At 42.1% G+C, this 16,238-nt stretch overlaps 1 protein-coding gene across 1 annotated transcript in view; it reads left to right on the top strand.

Moving 5' to 3' along the window:
* Nucleotides 1-2,340: 2,340 nt before the first annotated feature.
* Nucleotides 2,341-16,238, top strand: part of LOC115481955 (acid-sensing ion channel 2-like) — a 263,330-nt gene continuing 249,432 nt past the window's right edge. Inside the window, 2 exon segments of the mRNA XM_030221447.1 lie at nucleotides 2,341-3,091; nucleotides 3,093-3,746. Coding sequence (XP_030077307.1) covers nucleotides 2,813-3,091; nucleotides 3,093-3,746 — 933 coding nt within the window. The 5' untranslated portion in view covers nucleotides 2,341-2,812.

The raw sequence follows: 16,238 nt of genomic DNA, 5'->3' as shown, positions 1-16,238 counted from the left end.
CCTGAAATTCCTGACCAGTGATGTTGTATGTATAATATGTATATATCTGTCTTATAGCTTTCTTTTAGTTAGATGATTTAATCATTGTATATATCTTAATCATTGTAGATTTTAGCACCTCTAATAAAGGTCTCATTTACCTAATATGAATCCAAAAGAATCCACAGTAATTATTGAGTAGTCTGTGTCAGTGAGACAGGCTGTAAATCCATAGCAGTACAGCTGGCTGGCTGGCTATTGCGTGGGCTGTCATTAAACCTCCTTGGTGTGCTGCGCTGGCTATTGGCTGGCTGGCTATTGCATGGGCTGGGCTACCCCCCCCCCCCCTTCCTTAAGGCACCCTGGTAGTCTAGTGGCTTCTTTGGAGCAGGAAAGAACCCCATTCTTTTCTGCCCTCTGCTGCTGCTTCTTTAAAATGGCTGCCGAGACTTCCAAAGTTAGTGCATGGCCATTCGTTCATTCACTTTACCCCAATGTTGAAAATGGTGTTTTGGCATGTGTGAAAAAGACCCGAGCAAGGCTGCACTAAGGAAACGTTTTATTGCTGTTTTGTTAAACGGACCCCTAAGTTTGTACCTGACGGAATGAAGGGTTAAGTATTATTTTTTAAATTGTATTTAGTATTTAGCTCATACCTTCCCAGTGGTAGTTCAAGGGGACTTATATACAGGTATGGTAGGTATATTCCTGTCCCTCATCAGCTCGTAACCTTGGGGTCATCTTCGACTTCTCCCTCTCCTTCTCTGCACATATTCAACAGACTGCTAAAAACTGTCGTTTCTTTCTCTATAATATCAGCAAAATTCGCCCTTTCCTTTCTGAGCACACTACCAGAACCCTCATCCACGCTCTTATCACCTCTCGCTTAGACTATTGCAACTTGCTTCTCACAGGTCTCCCACTTAACCATCTCTCTCCTCTTCAATCTGTTCAAAATTCTGCTGCATGACTAACATTCTGCCAGGGTCGTTATGCTCATATTAGCCCTTTCCTCAAGTCACTTCACTGGCTTCCCATCCGTTTCCGCATACAGTTCAAACTCCTCTTATTGACCTATAAGTGCATTCACTCTGCAGCTCCTCAGTACCTCTCCACTCTCATCTCTCCCTACAGTCCTCCCTGGGAACTCCATTCACTGGATAAATGTCTCTTATCTGCACCCTTCTCCTCCACTGCTAACTCCAGACTCCGTTCCTTTTATCTTGCTGAACCATATGCCTGGAATAGACTTCCTGAGCCAGTACGTCAAGCTCCATCTCTGACCGTCTTCAAATCTAAGCTAAAAGCCCACCTTTTAATGCTGCTTTTAACGCCTAACCCTTGTTCAGAATCCTTATTTTATCACCCTCACTTTAATATTCCCTTATCTCTTGTTTGTCCTGTTTGTCTGTCCTAATTAGATTGTAAGCTCTGTCGAGCAGGGACTGTCTCTTCATGCTCAAGTGTACAGTGCTGTGTATGTCTAGTAGCGCTATAGAAATAAGTAGTAGTAGTAGTTAAGTGATTTGCCCAAGCTCAGAAGGAGCAGCAGTGGGATTTGAATTGTGGTCTTTGGTTCACAGCCTGCTGCTCTGACCACATGTGTTGCTTTCAGTATTTCTGGTCCTTTCATTGTTTTTTTTTGTTTTGTCACCTGTCCTGCCATGGCTCTGGAAGAAGCATCTCACCTTAGAGTGGATGGGGGGAGTCAGCGCTGGAATGGAACCTAGCATAATTGGCCTTGGCTTATGTGGCTGGATGCTCAAGTTCAGCTTCCAGTAACTTTCTAACCATTAGATGTCAGTGAAAGAGCATTCTGCCGGAGTCTCCCCTGGCATTTTCAACCCTGGTTCCTTGCACTATCTTTTAGGCCCTATTTTATTAGAACCCCTGATCCTATCTTCAGTACCTGCTTGCTCTACATTTTGCCAGAATCTCAGCTGATAATTCAGCCTTTATGCTCTCTGCATTTCCCAGTCCCCCTGTTCCTATCAGCTCTGGTTTCCTGCATATTACAAGTGTCTCCTCTAGTATTTTCAACCCCTCACTCCCTCCCCTACATCTTTCATTATCTCCTCTGATCTTTTCAGCCTCAGGGCTCTTCACACAGCTAGTCATTTAAACGCTGTCCATTTTGCACTGGTCTCTCTTTGCTATTTTGAGTCTATTGTCAGTATTTCGAGCGCTTGGGAGCTCTTGCCTTTCCCGGAGTGGCTCTGGATCCCGACGGTCTGTGTCCCCCCCAACCTTGCCCCGCCCGCCGTGACAGAAGGGAGAACATTCTTCTGCATTCCCCCCACCCCGTTCACCCTGCAATCAGCAGCATCAGCTGCAGGAAAGGAAGTTTCAGCGTCTGGCGGCGTACACCGGAGCTGCAGCCGGCTTCATTTATTGGGATTATTTGTATTTTCTGTGCCGTCTACTTGCGTGTTGTCCACGACCACCACCCCCTCCCTCCCTCTCGGCTGATGGCAGGCTCCGATCATTCCTTGGCGAGAGTTTGGGAGGGTTCAGATCTCGCCTGGATCCAGGGAGAGGGGGATGCGCACGGGATACACGGATGAGTGGATCACGATCGGCGACAGGAGACGGCAAGAGCAACTCCCGCCGCCCCCTACACCGGAGGGATGCAATGCGGTAAGAAAGCGGAAAAAGAATAAAGAAGCAGCATTCTCCTCCCCCCTCCTCCTCGTTATACTGCGGATAGGCCAGACATCGGGCTGCGGCCGCCGGACTGGATGAGGAGGGGGTGGGGGCGGCGGCACTGTCCTGCTGCTGCTGCTCCCAGGGCTCTGCGCGCCCATGCACCGGCCGGGTGCGGCGGGGGGGAACCATGGCCCGAGAGGAGCGGAGGAAGGGCAAGAGCTGTACCGGTCCGAGCCCAGCAGAGGGCGCAATGCGCAGGGTAGGGAGCACAGTGAGCACCTGCAAGGCCTGCAGTACTGGCTCGAGTCCGGCAGAGGGCGCAGTAAGCAGCTGCAGGAGCGGCCTGAGCCGGGTAGAGGAGGGGGTTGTGACTTACAATACCAAATCGACCCCGGTAGGGAGCACCAGGACCAACATGACCCCAGCAAAGGGCACTCGGAACACCAAGCCCAACTTGACCCCATCAGGGGGGTACCGGGTATATCAGCATTTGCAGTACCAGCATGAGACCAGTAGAGGGAGCTGTAAACAAGAGACTTCAGCCTGCCACCAGTTGGACCCCAGAAAAGGGCAATGGGAGGCACCGCCAAGCCCAATTGACCCTTATCTTTGTGCGCCAGAGCAAACTGCACGGTCTCAAGTACATTTACTCACCAAAGTTGGCCTTCCACCACCGGGCCTTCTGGTTCCTGGCACTGTGCACGTCCCTGGGCTTTTTACTGGCCTGGTCCTCGAATCGCTTGCTGTACTGGCTCTCCTTCCCCTCTCACACCACCATGCACCTGGAGTGGAGCCGGGAGCTGGCATTTCCCGCGGTCACCCTGTGCAACAACAACCCAGTCCGCTTCTACCGGCTGAGCAAGAGCGATCTTTACCACGCTGGCCAGTGGCTTGGACTCCTGCTAGCCAACCGCACAGCTCGGCCCCTCCTGCTGGACCTGCTCAGCGAGGACCGCCGGAAGTGGTTCCGCAAACTGGCAGACTTTCGGCTTTTCCTGCCGCCGCGCAGCTTCGACGGGATCAGCTGGGACTTCATGGACCGTCTGGGCCACCAGCTGGAGGATATGCTGTTGTCCTGTAAATACCGGGGAGAGCAGTGTGGACCGCACAACTTCTCTGCGGTGAGTTGGGGGCCATTTCCCATTTCCTTTTGATCCTGTTGCCTCCTGGTTTTTTGGTTGCACACTTTTCTCCCCCCTTTTCTGCTCTTAACTCCTAACCCTTATTCACTTGTTCAGAACCCTTATTTTCTCATCCTCACTTTAATATTCCCTTATCTCTTGTTTGTCCTGTTTGTCTGTCCTAATTAGATTGTAAGTTCTGTCGAGCAGGGACTGTCTCTCCATATTAAAGTGTACAGCGCTGTGTACGTCTAGTAGCGCATTAGAAATGATTAGTAGTAGTTGGTTCATTCTGGCCTTTTTTTCTTAATTTTTTTGGTTTGCTTCTTCACTTTGGATCTTGATCTTATTGGAGATGGTTCTTTTTTGGCTTTTTTTTAAATTTTACTTTTCTCTCTTATCCTGTTTTCTTGTCTGCTTTATCGTAATGTTTCCATATTCCTCTTTCGGTGCTGAATGGCTGTTTTGTTGATTCTGTGCTTTTTTTATTTAGTTAGGAAGCTCCTGTAGCCAATCCATTTGGGTCAAAGGAATGAAAAGTAACAAAATATACACTGGATGCCTTTTTACTAGACGAATTTAATACAGTTCTCGACTGGCTGTAGGGAACTTACACATTGGCTCTAAGGAAGGGATTGGAAACTCCTAAAAGATGGTGAATAGCTATTAAGTTAGTTGTCTAGTGTGATGTGGAACTCCTTGTAGGTTGGCGTCACCCATGGGGGGGGGGGGACACACACCATTCATCTAGGAAGTTACAGTAGAGTTTATTTTAAAAGTATAATAGCTTAGTGTCAGATTATTTTTTTAAAATTGTATTTTTGAGTAACTGGTTAGAGATTTAAATTATTGGGCTTTTCTTGGTTATTAAATGTAAGCAGTGCTTAAGACACCTAGCCATAGGGTTACCATGAGTTGACATGGACTCAACAGCACATAACGAAACAAGCAGCAGAAAAGCATGCACAGCTGTGGCTTTGGAAATAAGGGACCGTGCAAACATTTTAGGTACTCAAGGTGAACTTTCTGACCTTGTTCCGCCCTCAAGTTTCATCCCTAGATTTTGATAGTTAAATTTTAACAATCATATTTACTCCAGAGCCACCCTTCCCATAAAGATCATGCAATGCATAATTGGATGTCATATTTTTGAAAATAGAAACTTTGCTATATAAATGAGGGCAGTTTTGAAAAACCATTGACCTGGATGGATGGACTGCCATTATTTTACACACTATGTACATTCCTTGAGGGTAGAATTATGTGCAGGTGGGTTCTTTTTGAGTTTGTGTAGTTGTCAGGATATATTGCTTTGCATTGACTGTAGCTGTTGCTCAAGGCAGCTACCTACTAAAAAGGTGTGTATGTGTGTTGGGGGGGGGGGGGGGGGAGAATAGTGTGATTTTTAGGGGGTATGGCCGTATGTAGGAGAGGATGTGTTGTGAGGAGGAGGAGTCTGGATGAGGTGTTGTGTGCATGGGGGTGTATATTTAGGGATCTGGAAAATATATTTGGGGCGAGTAGGTGGAGGTATGTTATAGTATGGAGGGATGGGAATATATTTTTGGGGTATGGCTGTGTAGGTAGGGGGTGTAGGTGGGTGATGGGGTGTTCAGCTGTGTCTGCTGTTTTCTGTATCTCTGGATGAGTGTGAGGTGTATGGTGGAGTGGCACTGAAGGCATTTTTTAGCACCATTCTTCTCCACTGCTTCAATTATTTTACTTTCTCTGCCTGTGTTGCTGTGGTCCAAAGTGCTGGAAGGGTGGTAGGGCTGCTTTTGTAGTGGAACGCTGATGAGCGTTCTGAAGCCTGAAAGCGATGGGGACATTTTTGAAGACTTAGTTCTCTGAACATGTTAGTCTATTTTCAAACTTGTGTAAGATATTCCTGTTTTCTTCTTGTATGTCTAATATCTGTACGTTTTTTGGAGAAGAATTATGCTTATAGATTTCTCTCTTTCACATTCTTTTCAAAGCTTAAAAAGCACTCTGTGAATACTGAGCTGTGGACCTGGGCTGCGCTTTGAGCTATGACTGTGCCTGAATAGATCCTGTAATGTGAGGCTCATAGGCTACTGCTTGCCTGAGATATAACCAAAGATTTCTCCATAGCTTTTGTGGCAACCTGTACTATCATTTGTTGGTGAATCTCTTCTCTGGAAGAGGTCTGGTTGAAAAAGAGGAAGAAGAGTAGGGATGGGATTGGGAGGTTTTTTTTTTTTAAGAGTACTGAGAGAAGGGCAGCAATCGGGACTTTAGACATATGGATGGATCTGTTTAGTGCTTGTGCTCAGTGATAAAGGAATGATATCAGAAGAGTGTGAGGCAAGTTAACTTCCTTGGTAAGTTGTTGATTTGGAGGTGTTTTTCATGTGTTGGTTCGGTGCAGTTAGAAATATCAGGATAGGTAAGCTCCGATTCAAGTGTTTTGCTTTGTTTTTATTTTTTAAATTCTCAGTTCTTTGTAGCATAGTCAGCCCTTCAAGATTTTCCAGCTGAGCTGGCCATAGGACAATGGCTCATTAAACCAGTAGCCACCCTCCTGCTCTTGCCCTGCTTAGGGAGAGTTACCATCTGCTGACCAGTCTGGGGCCTCTGCTGCTGCTGTTCCGGAGGGAAGAACATCTACTATCACAGCTGTGGTGCCTGCCTTACCCGGAGGAGTTCAACAGCTCCCTGACTACCTCTGGATCCGGTGTTCGTGAGTGCAAGAGTGTCAGGTTGAACTGTTCTTTCCTTTCTTAGTGTCTTGGGAGTCAGGTGTCCTGTAAGTTCTAGGATTAGGGTAGTGTGCGTTATTTTTATCCTGCCTGGACAGGTACATGAAGCAGGTGTTCTGCCATCATTTTTGGTTAATTCTGCTTAAGTTTAGTTGGTCTTGCTGCCAATATACTTAATAAAACAGCTTTTATATTTTTCCAGTAATATTTATTTTTATTTATTGCATTTGTATCCCACATTTTCCCACCTATTTGCGGGCTCAGTGTGGCTTACAATACATTGTAATGATGGAAATACAATTTGTTACAACTCGATTATGGGTTACATTTTGAGGAGTTAAGTTAAGACAAAGTCAAAGTATCGTTAAGGGAATAGAACAAGGAAAAAGAACGATGGAACAGTGGAAGAACAACGGATACTGTATTTATTTATTTATTGCATTTGTATCCCACATGTGAGCCTTGTATCCTTTTCTTTCAGTATTATTTTTGGATTGCATTGAATTTGGATCGGTGAGGGGGAAATTACATAGTTTAACCAATCCCAGAGTGCTAAATTACCGTTACTTGTCATTTCTGTACTTCCCTGTCTTTGCCTGTTCTGTACCGAGATAAGGTAATTGTGTTTGGTCCTTGCAGTATAATAATGGGCAATTTCAGTTACCCCAAGAGGTAATGGTGTTGGGCCCAATGGGAAACAGTGATCATAACATGATCAAATTTGAGCTAATATCTGGAATGAAGTCACAAAGGAAATCAACTGTAGCAGCATTTATTTTTCGAAAGGGCGACTATGATAAAATGAGGAAAATGGTTAAAAAGAAGCTAAAAGGATCTGCTGCAGAGGTTAGAAGAAGAGTAAACGACAGCCAACATGGTTATTTAGAGCCAAAGACTGAATGAATTCTATGGTTCAGTCTTTATGAAAAAAAAAGTAAGAGATCTCTACCTGTACCAGAAGTTTTTTCAAGGGTGACGATGCGGAAGACCTGGAAGACGTACTGAGCCAAACCGACAAATTAAAGAGTAGTAAATTACTTGGACTGGATGGCATGCACCCTAGGGTACTGAAAGAACTCAAACCTGAACTTGCTGTTAGTGATCAGTAACCTGTCATTAAAATCTTCCTTGGTACCTGAAGTTTTTCCATACTTCAGGTGGCCAATGTAGTGGTGAGTTGTAAAAAGAGTTCCAGGGGTGATCTTGAAAATTAGAGCCCAGTAACAGGCACAATAGTGGAAACCGTTATTAAAAAAATTACGGTAATTGAATGGGGTGGATTTCCTAAAATTCATTAAAGCTATTCCAAAGCAGGTGGGCGGTGCTGAACTTCAGGAGAGTCAATACCGTAGACTTCACAGGGCATATATATCACAATATCAGGCAGCTAGAGCAGGTGGGTGCCCACTGGACACTGTCCCAAATGTCAGCAGGGGGACAATACTTTCTTTCATGCTTTTTGGCGATGTAGTGCATTCAAGCATTTTGGAGATCTCTCCATTGATACTTAAGGATTCCTTTTGATCATCGTGTAGCCTTTTCCTGAAAAGGAGTTCTGCTTAATAAACGGAAGGCGTGTGGGATCTCGGATAAAAATTACACTTATTATTGAGTAAAGCTTATGCATTGGGGAAAAAGTGCATACTCAAGTATTGGATGCAAGAGGAGCCTCCTTTTTGATATTGGAGAAATAGATTGCACGCTTTTATGTTATGGGAGGCGAGGGCTGTTAGGAACTCCCCAAAGGGAAGAAGGGCTTTTATGTCTATTTATAAACTATCTCCCATAAAGCTGGAAGTGCAGTATTAAACTAGTTTGTGTGTCTCCTAAGTTAGTACTGTTACGTTAGGGGTAGGGGAGGGTGGATTGGGAATATTGGACATTAACCTTTTATATATGGCCTGGGGTTATAAGATCCCAGACGCCGGGTCTTCGTGAACGTTTACGATATGGGTTTCAGTAGGGTTAGGGGGAGAGGGGTGATCTTGCCTAGTTAAAATTTGAAAGTGAACCAGGGTAGTGGGGAAGAGGGTGTGGGGAGTTTTCTCACAAAACAAAAACTCTTTGCTTATTATGCTAAGTATGGCTATTATGTAATCGCTCAATATTTTTGTTTTATCTTGTTGTTTAGGTCCATGTTGATTTGTTTTTTGATTCTGAATAAAAACCATTAAACCTTAAAAAAAAAATTGCGGTACACACAGACAAACATGGTTTATGATGGGATAGAGTCAGCATGGATTCAGCCAAAGGAAGTCTTGCCTTATCAATTTGCTTAATTTCTTTGAAGGCGTGAATAAACGTGGATAAAGGTGAGCCTGTTGATGTAGTGTATCTAGATTATTAGAAAGCTTTTGACAAAGTTCCTAATGAGAAATGCCTGAGAAAATTAAGAAGTCATAGGATAGGAGGCAATGTTCTGTTGCGGATCAGGAATTGGTTATTGGACAGAAAACAAACATTTTTCTCAATGGAGGAGAGTGAATATTGGAGTGCCGCAGGGATCTGTGCTGGGACCTGTGCTTTTTAACATATTTATAAATGAGCTGGAAATCGGAATGACAAGTGAAGTGATTAAAGTTTTAGATGATGCAGAACTGTTCAAAGTTTTTAAAACACATGTGGGCTGTGAAAAATTGCAGGAAGACCTTAGGAAACTGGAAGGCTGGTCGTCCAAATGGCAGATGAAATCTAATGTGGACAAATGCAAAGTGATGCTCATTGGGAAGAATAATCCAAATCATACTTACCTAATGCTAGGGTCCAACTTGGGAGATAGCACCCAAGAAAAAGATCTAGTGGTCATTGTAGACAATACGCTGAAATCCTTTGCCTACTGTGCGGCGACACCAAAAAAGCAAACAGTTTGCTAGGAATTATTAGGAAAGGGATAGTAAATAAGAGCAAGAATACTATAATGCCTCTGTATCGCTCCGTGGTGTGACTTTACCTTGAGTGTTCCGTTCCGTTCAGGTCGCCTTATCTCAAAAAAGATATTGCAGAATGAGTGGGTTCAAAGAAGAGCGACCAAAATGATAAAGGGGATGGAACACCTCTCATATGAGGAAAGGCTAATCCTCATATGTAATCTTGGACTGTCATCTTTTAATGAAAGAACAAATTATGCATGTAGTTAAATCAGGTTTCCATCAATTATGGATGTTGTCTCGTTTAAAACCCACATTATGTACAGTGGATTTTAGGAGTGTTTATTCAGGCTATGATTTTGTCAAAAATTGATTGTTGCAGTTCTCTTTATTTGGGTGTTCCAGAGTACAGGATTAAGCTTATTAATTGGTTTTTGGTGTTTATTTATTTATTGTTCGCTTATATCCTACAGATATAACTCCATTTTTCAAACAACTTAATCGGTTACCTGTGAAATATCGAGTGCAGCATAAAGTTTTGAGTACAATTCATCAATTAATATATGGTAAAATGCCTTGGTATTTTGGCCAAGTTTCACTTTTTATATCAGGAAGGTCGTTAAGTTCAGATTTCACAAAATGTCTGAGTTTGCAATTGGTGTCTTCAGTACATTATGTCTTTACTTGAGTTTCTGCTTTTTCTGTAGCAGGAACGTTAATGTGGAATGCCAGGTCAGCTTCGATTAACTACTAGTTTCCAGCAATTTTTAAGAAATTATTAAAAACGTAACTTTTTGTTCAAACATGCTATTTATAAAGTGCAGTTTTTGAAGTTATGACAGCACCTTATGTTTTGAATTAGGTTAGTAGTATTTTATGTTATATTTCTGTTAATTGCTAATGTTTTACATTAATATGTTTGTTTTTATGGAAACCGCCTAGTTTATAGGCGGGTTGGAAGTGTTTAAAAATAAATAAGGTTAGGGCTCTTCTGCTTGGAAAACAGATGCCTGAGGGGGAGAGATGATGGTTTACAAAATCCTGAGTGGTGCAGAACAGGTAAAAGTGAATTGGTTTTGTTTACTCCTTCACAGAGTATAGATACAGGGGACACTCAATGAAGTTACATTGAAATACTTCAAAAACAAATAGGAGGAAATAGTTTTTCACTGAACGAATAGTTAAGCTTTGGAACTCGTTGCCAGCAGTTAGTGTATCTGGGTTTAAAAAGGTTTAGAAAAGTCCATATTCTGTTATTGAGATAGACATGGCATGAGGAAGCCAGTGCTTGCCCTGGGATTGGTAGCATGGAATGTTGCTACGATTTGGTTTTTCTGGCAGGTGATTGTGGTCTGGATTGACCGCTGTTGGGAACAGGATACTGGGCTGGATGAACCTTTGGTCTGACCCAGTATGGCTATTCTTATGTTCTTATGGTTAAGTGATTGACTCTGTCTTTATGGGTTTGGGGGGAGCTGTGTAGTAGCAGCAGCTGTGGTAAAACATTTTATTAACCACCTTCATAAAAAAATTCACTGACGGTCGTGTACAGCTTGACATAAGACACATTATTTTTTACTTAGAGTGTCAGAAACATATACGTTAAAACAGCACAGTAGAACAATCATATAACAGAAATATGATATGTCAGCAGAATACGAATGACACCATTATGGGCAGCATGGGAGAACATTCATGTAACAGATATGATACAATGTCCGCATGATGCAAATCGTTTATCGTTTATTATTTTCTTATATCATCACTATTTGCAAAGCAAGCCAGAACAGTTTACAATATACAATATATATAATATAAAAATATCTAAAGAATTCCATAAAATTATAGGAAAGAAAACAAATTCAATTCAATTCATACAAGAAACATAGATCATTCACCCCCCCCCCCAAAAATCAAACATAACCCAAAATATAAAATACATATTATAATGTTCCCCTGCCACAGGGTACTGTTCAAATGATTGGGTGAAAGGTGACATCACTGGGATCCAAATGCTAATTGAAAGAAGTAGGTTTTTAAAGCAGTGCAAGAGTAAGCGGTTGAGGCAGTGATTTCCGCAAAGCTGGAGAAAGAAAATAAAAAGCTGGTGCTAAGACCAGTCTATTATCAGTAAGTGACCAAAGAGTATGAGCTGGTTTATAAGGAATAGTCAAAGTCGCCAGATAAGAAGGAGTATGTTAGTCAGTCAACCTTGAATTTAATTCTATTTTCTATAGGAAGGCAATGTAAGCGCTGAGGAGTGGCCCTATCATATTTAGAAGCTCAGCAAATGATGTGAGCTTCAGTATTCTGAAGTGTCTGTAATTGCTTTAGATTTGCTTTAGTAATGCCAGCATAAACAATGTTACAATAATCATATTGAGCACTGGTATATGCATATGATAAGGAACACAGAGATTCTAGGTCTATCATGTACCTAACGGGCTAAAGATGATGAAGGAAGAAGACATGTCTCTAGAACGTAAGAAACCTGTGGACCAAAAGAGAGAGCAGAATCAATAAATAAAAATCCCCACGTATTTAAATGAAGATACAGGAGTAATCTGCCTGTCAAACAGGATTGGATTTAAAGAAGGTTGTAGGTAGAACATCTGTAATCCACGTAGCTATCGTCTTGTCTGGGTCAAGAACAAGACGATATTCATTAAGCCACCTAGCAACCTCCTAAAGGCAATCTTGAATTTGTTTCAAATCGATTGAATGTAGATCCGTATAGTGTATCGGTAGAAAATCATCTGCATAGAAATACGAGTTCATTCCAAATGATTGACTGGGCAATGCTTAGGGACTAACATATAAGTTAAATAACAAAAGAGAGAGAACTGAACCCTGTGGGACACTACAAGAAAGGGAATGGGAGGAGGAAGTAGTGAGAGATCGAAAGACCCTAAATGAAACACCTTAATAGGCACACATTATGGGGAAGCGGTCAGTAGCAGTGCGCTGAGTTCAGGAACAGCCAACAGCCCTTGGGATGTACATGATGAAAGGTCATGTTTGGTAGACTCTGCTTCTTAGGCATAAGAAATATTCCGTACCCTAGGTGGTACCTCCCCAAAGAAGAGCAATTCTATAACTAGTCACCTGAGGTTTTATGCCCCTATGTATGCATATATGCACTAAAAAGTAGCGCTTATGCATGCAGGTGCCCTGAGTGCTATTTTATAAGGGCACTCAGAAGCCCTATAGCATCCAAATGCATACACATAGGTGGAGCATGGGCGGGAAATGGGTATGTCTCCAGTTGTGTGCATATTTTATAGAATACTATAAGTTGTATGTGCCCTTTGCGTATATTCAGTTGTGGCAGTTCTAAGACTGGTGTAACTATGAATGCCTGAATCTACGGTGTGCTGATGCTACCTTGCGCTAGTATTTCTATAGCAGAGTCTGGGTGACCAGATACTGTTATAGAATAGGTGCTGCCCACAAACTATCAGGGTGTTTACAAGGAGATGCTCACTTATAGAATTGTCACTAAGTTGTATTAGTGTTAGGCCTTTGCATTTGTAGACAATTTTCAGATCTTGCTAATTGGTTATTTCAGCACAAGATGAAATTAAATGCTGGTAAAACCAAAGGGATGATATTAATAGACAAATTGCACACTTGTGCTGCACCAATATTTATGTCTGGGTCCCTCAATTGCTTGGATTTCCTCCTTAAATTCTAGATGAATTTGCTTTTAAACAACACATCTCTAATGTCTCGAAGAAATGCTTTTTCAAATTACATGTGATTCGATCTATGAAATCCATCTTCATTGGTGTGGCATTAAGAACATTGATTCTTTCTGCTGTTATGAGTACTGTTGAATGAACTCCTTTTAAGTAAAGTATTACAGTAGTCATCACCCTTCGACTTCAAATGCACATTGTTAGTAGAAAAGCATTGGCTCCCAGTATCCCATAGGATTGCATTTAAGATTTCAACTCTGGTATTCAATATTCATTATCCCCCTAATTCTATAAAAAGTGCTAAAAGTGCATGCGGGTGTCAATACTGCTGTCAATATATCAGACTTTTGTTCTTTTGGAGATGTTGTGATTGACTTTTTAAGTATCCACCCAGCTAGCCTTTGTTACACTAGTATCAGTGGTCTTCAGGGGGATGGTGAAGGTCAGACCAGTTTTTCTGATACTGCTCCAATCTGCAAAGACTTCTTGGAGCAGTCTATATATATATTCCAGCAAAATCAATATCTCTGACAATTAAACTCATATCATGCTACACATTAAGTTCTAAGTTCTGGGACAATCTAGAGTATAGAACTCGTATCATTCTACAGTTTCACCACCCAAACATCCTTCTGGCTTTGACAGTCATCTATTCTATCTGTTTCACCACCCTATGATCATCAGATACAGTCGCCCCCAAGTCCTGCTCTTCTTTCATACACAGTTTCACTCACAAAGATATTAAAAAGAGCTGATCCGAGTACCAGTCCCTGCGAACACCACTGATAACATTCCTTTCCTTGGAGCAAGTTCCATTTACCACTACCCTCTGTCTCCTTCAATTTAACCAGTTTTTAACCCAGTCAGTCACTTTAGGTCCCATACTGAGGGTACTCAGTTTATTTATCAGTTGCTTGTGTGGAACTCTGTCAAAGGTGTTGCTAAAAATTCATGTGTCAGACTGACACATCGACCACCACATTATACTTTTTATCTCTGGAACTGTAGTTTTTTAAATAATTTTATCTTATCAACTTTTACATTTGTTTTTTTTACCAGAAGTGTCTTTATTTTTAATTTTTTTTAGTCATCTTCGCTGTTTTGTGTTTTGTTTACGTTTTGTGCGAAGACTTGTTTCTTCTGTTTTTGCATTATTGCTACCTCTAGTGAAACCATGCTGCCTCGGGTGCTGCTGTCCATTCAATTCAAGAATCCCCACAATCCTTTATTTTAGTGTTTCCATTAGTTTACATACCACTGAGGTCAGACTGACAGGTCTGTAATTCCCAACCTCCTCCTTACTTCCACTCTTGTGCAGAAGGGACCACATCTGCCCTCCAGGACCACTCCAGACTCTAAGGAAGCATTGAAGAGCTCAGACAGCATGACTAGGGTGAGTGAGTAGGTAGAAAAACTTGTCTCAAGGGAAGGGATTCCTGCCTCCTATTTCACTGCAAATGGCTGGCCTGACCTGCTACTTCATTATACAGGAGTTGGTTTACAGTTTCAGCACCATGGATAGTGACCAGTATGGCTGAATTTGCTGCTGGAATCCAGCCTCATTAACAGAATATGAAGTTTCTTATATAGAAACATAGAAAAATGTAGGCAGATGAAGACGATATGGCATATTCAGTCTGCCCATCCATGCCATCAACTCTCCCTATCACTCCCTTTAATCTTTCTGGAACAGTCTTTGTCTGCAGTGGAAATTTATGCATGAGAATAAGGTGTTTACCTTTCTCTGCCTGATTGTTTTGTTACTGCACAACAGTTTCCTCACGGATGTAATTTTCCCCCACCTCATATTATGGTTTTCCAAGCACCCAATTACCTTTTCAGGATATCTGCAGGGAATATGTATGAGATAAATTTGCATCTGCTGGGTCTCCAATTTATCTCATGGAAACCAGACTGACTATGGAATTGGTGGGATAGGTTTGAACAGCCCCTGTATTCATTCTTTCATAAGTCAGGTACACAAGACAATCTGATAGTGGATTAGCATCACAGGGAGGAGGGCTGTCAGCTTTAGAGGTGTCTCTTTTTATACCCTGATCTGTTTGTAATCAGTCCTGGAAGTGATCTTTGATGTGAGACAATGATTCAGCAGCCTCAGTGCAAGCCTCATCTGCTGACTGATTCCACCTGTTGATTTCTTTGTGAACTTCAGCGGGTTCTCAGGATATTTCTCTGATCTCTAAAGTGATGTAGTGTTTCATTTTATAGCACATCGCTGAGGTACGGGGATTATCTTATCTGTTGAATGCATAACATATCCTGGGCTCCTTCATTTCACCAAAAAGTGTTAATATTCTTGGATAAAATCTGCAATTTTCTTTACTCTTTCAACAAGCCCAGTCCCCTGTCTACTCTGACATACAGATTATCCACAACAAGAGTTAGATGGGGGTGAATGGGGGCTCCTTCCTCTCCTCCTTGAAAGCTGCAAATTTGCAAACAGAGCTAGGGGTGGATGGATCAGTTCTAGTTCTTGGGCTTTTGAAGCTCAGAAGCAGAAGGTCTCCATCTCATTATCAGAAAATGAAATGTCTTCAGACTTGTCCAATGACAACCTTCTTACATCATAACACATACTAACTTCATTCATCTTTTGATGTTTTATATCATTAGTTTCCTGGAAGGCAAGAGTGAGATAGAATGTTCAGAGCTCCATTCCAAGTGCCTGACATGACAGCCCATGATGTCAGGTGTATATAATATTTTGCTGTACAGACTTTGGCAGAATGAGATCAGAATTCTGTGTTCATTCTCTGGAACATGATACTTTCAATTTCTTTTCTGTCAGATATTTAGGACTCTAACAGCAAGTCTGGAGACTCTTGAGTGAGACAGACGCTGCTTGTGGTCATTTTAATGCACGTTGTGGGGTAACCATCCCACTACAGTCAGGGGAAGAGGCATTGTCTAGGAATATATGGCTGAATATCGGGTCCAATAAGCATAGGGCCCAATATTCAGAAAATACTGAGCCTCCTAAATTTGTGCCCTATTTTCAGCCAAACTTAGGAGCATAACTTTTCAGCTGAAATGTCAACGTAATTTAGGAGCTTAAAAGTTATGCGCATAAATTTAGGCCTACCGTTTGCCCAGATTTGAGTCTAGTGCTAAGCTTCTAATTTATTTTCCCCAGTCTAAATCCGCTGTTACCACCCACTTTTTATGCTCTTAAATTTGAGGTTAGTG

Source organism: Microcaecilia unicolor, chromosome 12 (assembly GCF_901765095.1).
Source record: "Microcaecilia unicolor chromosome 12, aMicUni1.1, whole genome shotgun sequence".
NCBI classification, from domain to species: Eukaryota; Metazoa; Chordata; class Amphibia; order Gymnophiona; family Siphonopidae; genus Microcaecilia; species Microcaecilia unicolor.
The sequence above is the reverse complement of the archived record's forward strand: the minus strand, read 5'-3'. Positions and strand labels throughout refer to the sequence as shown.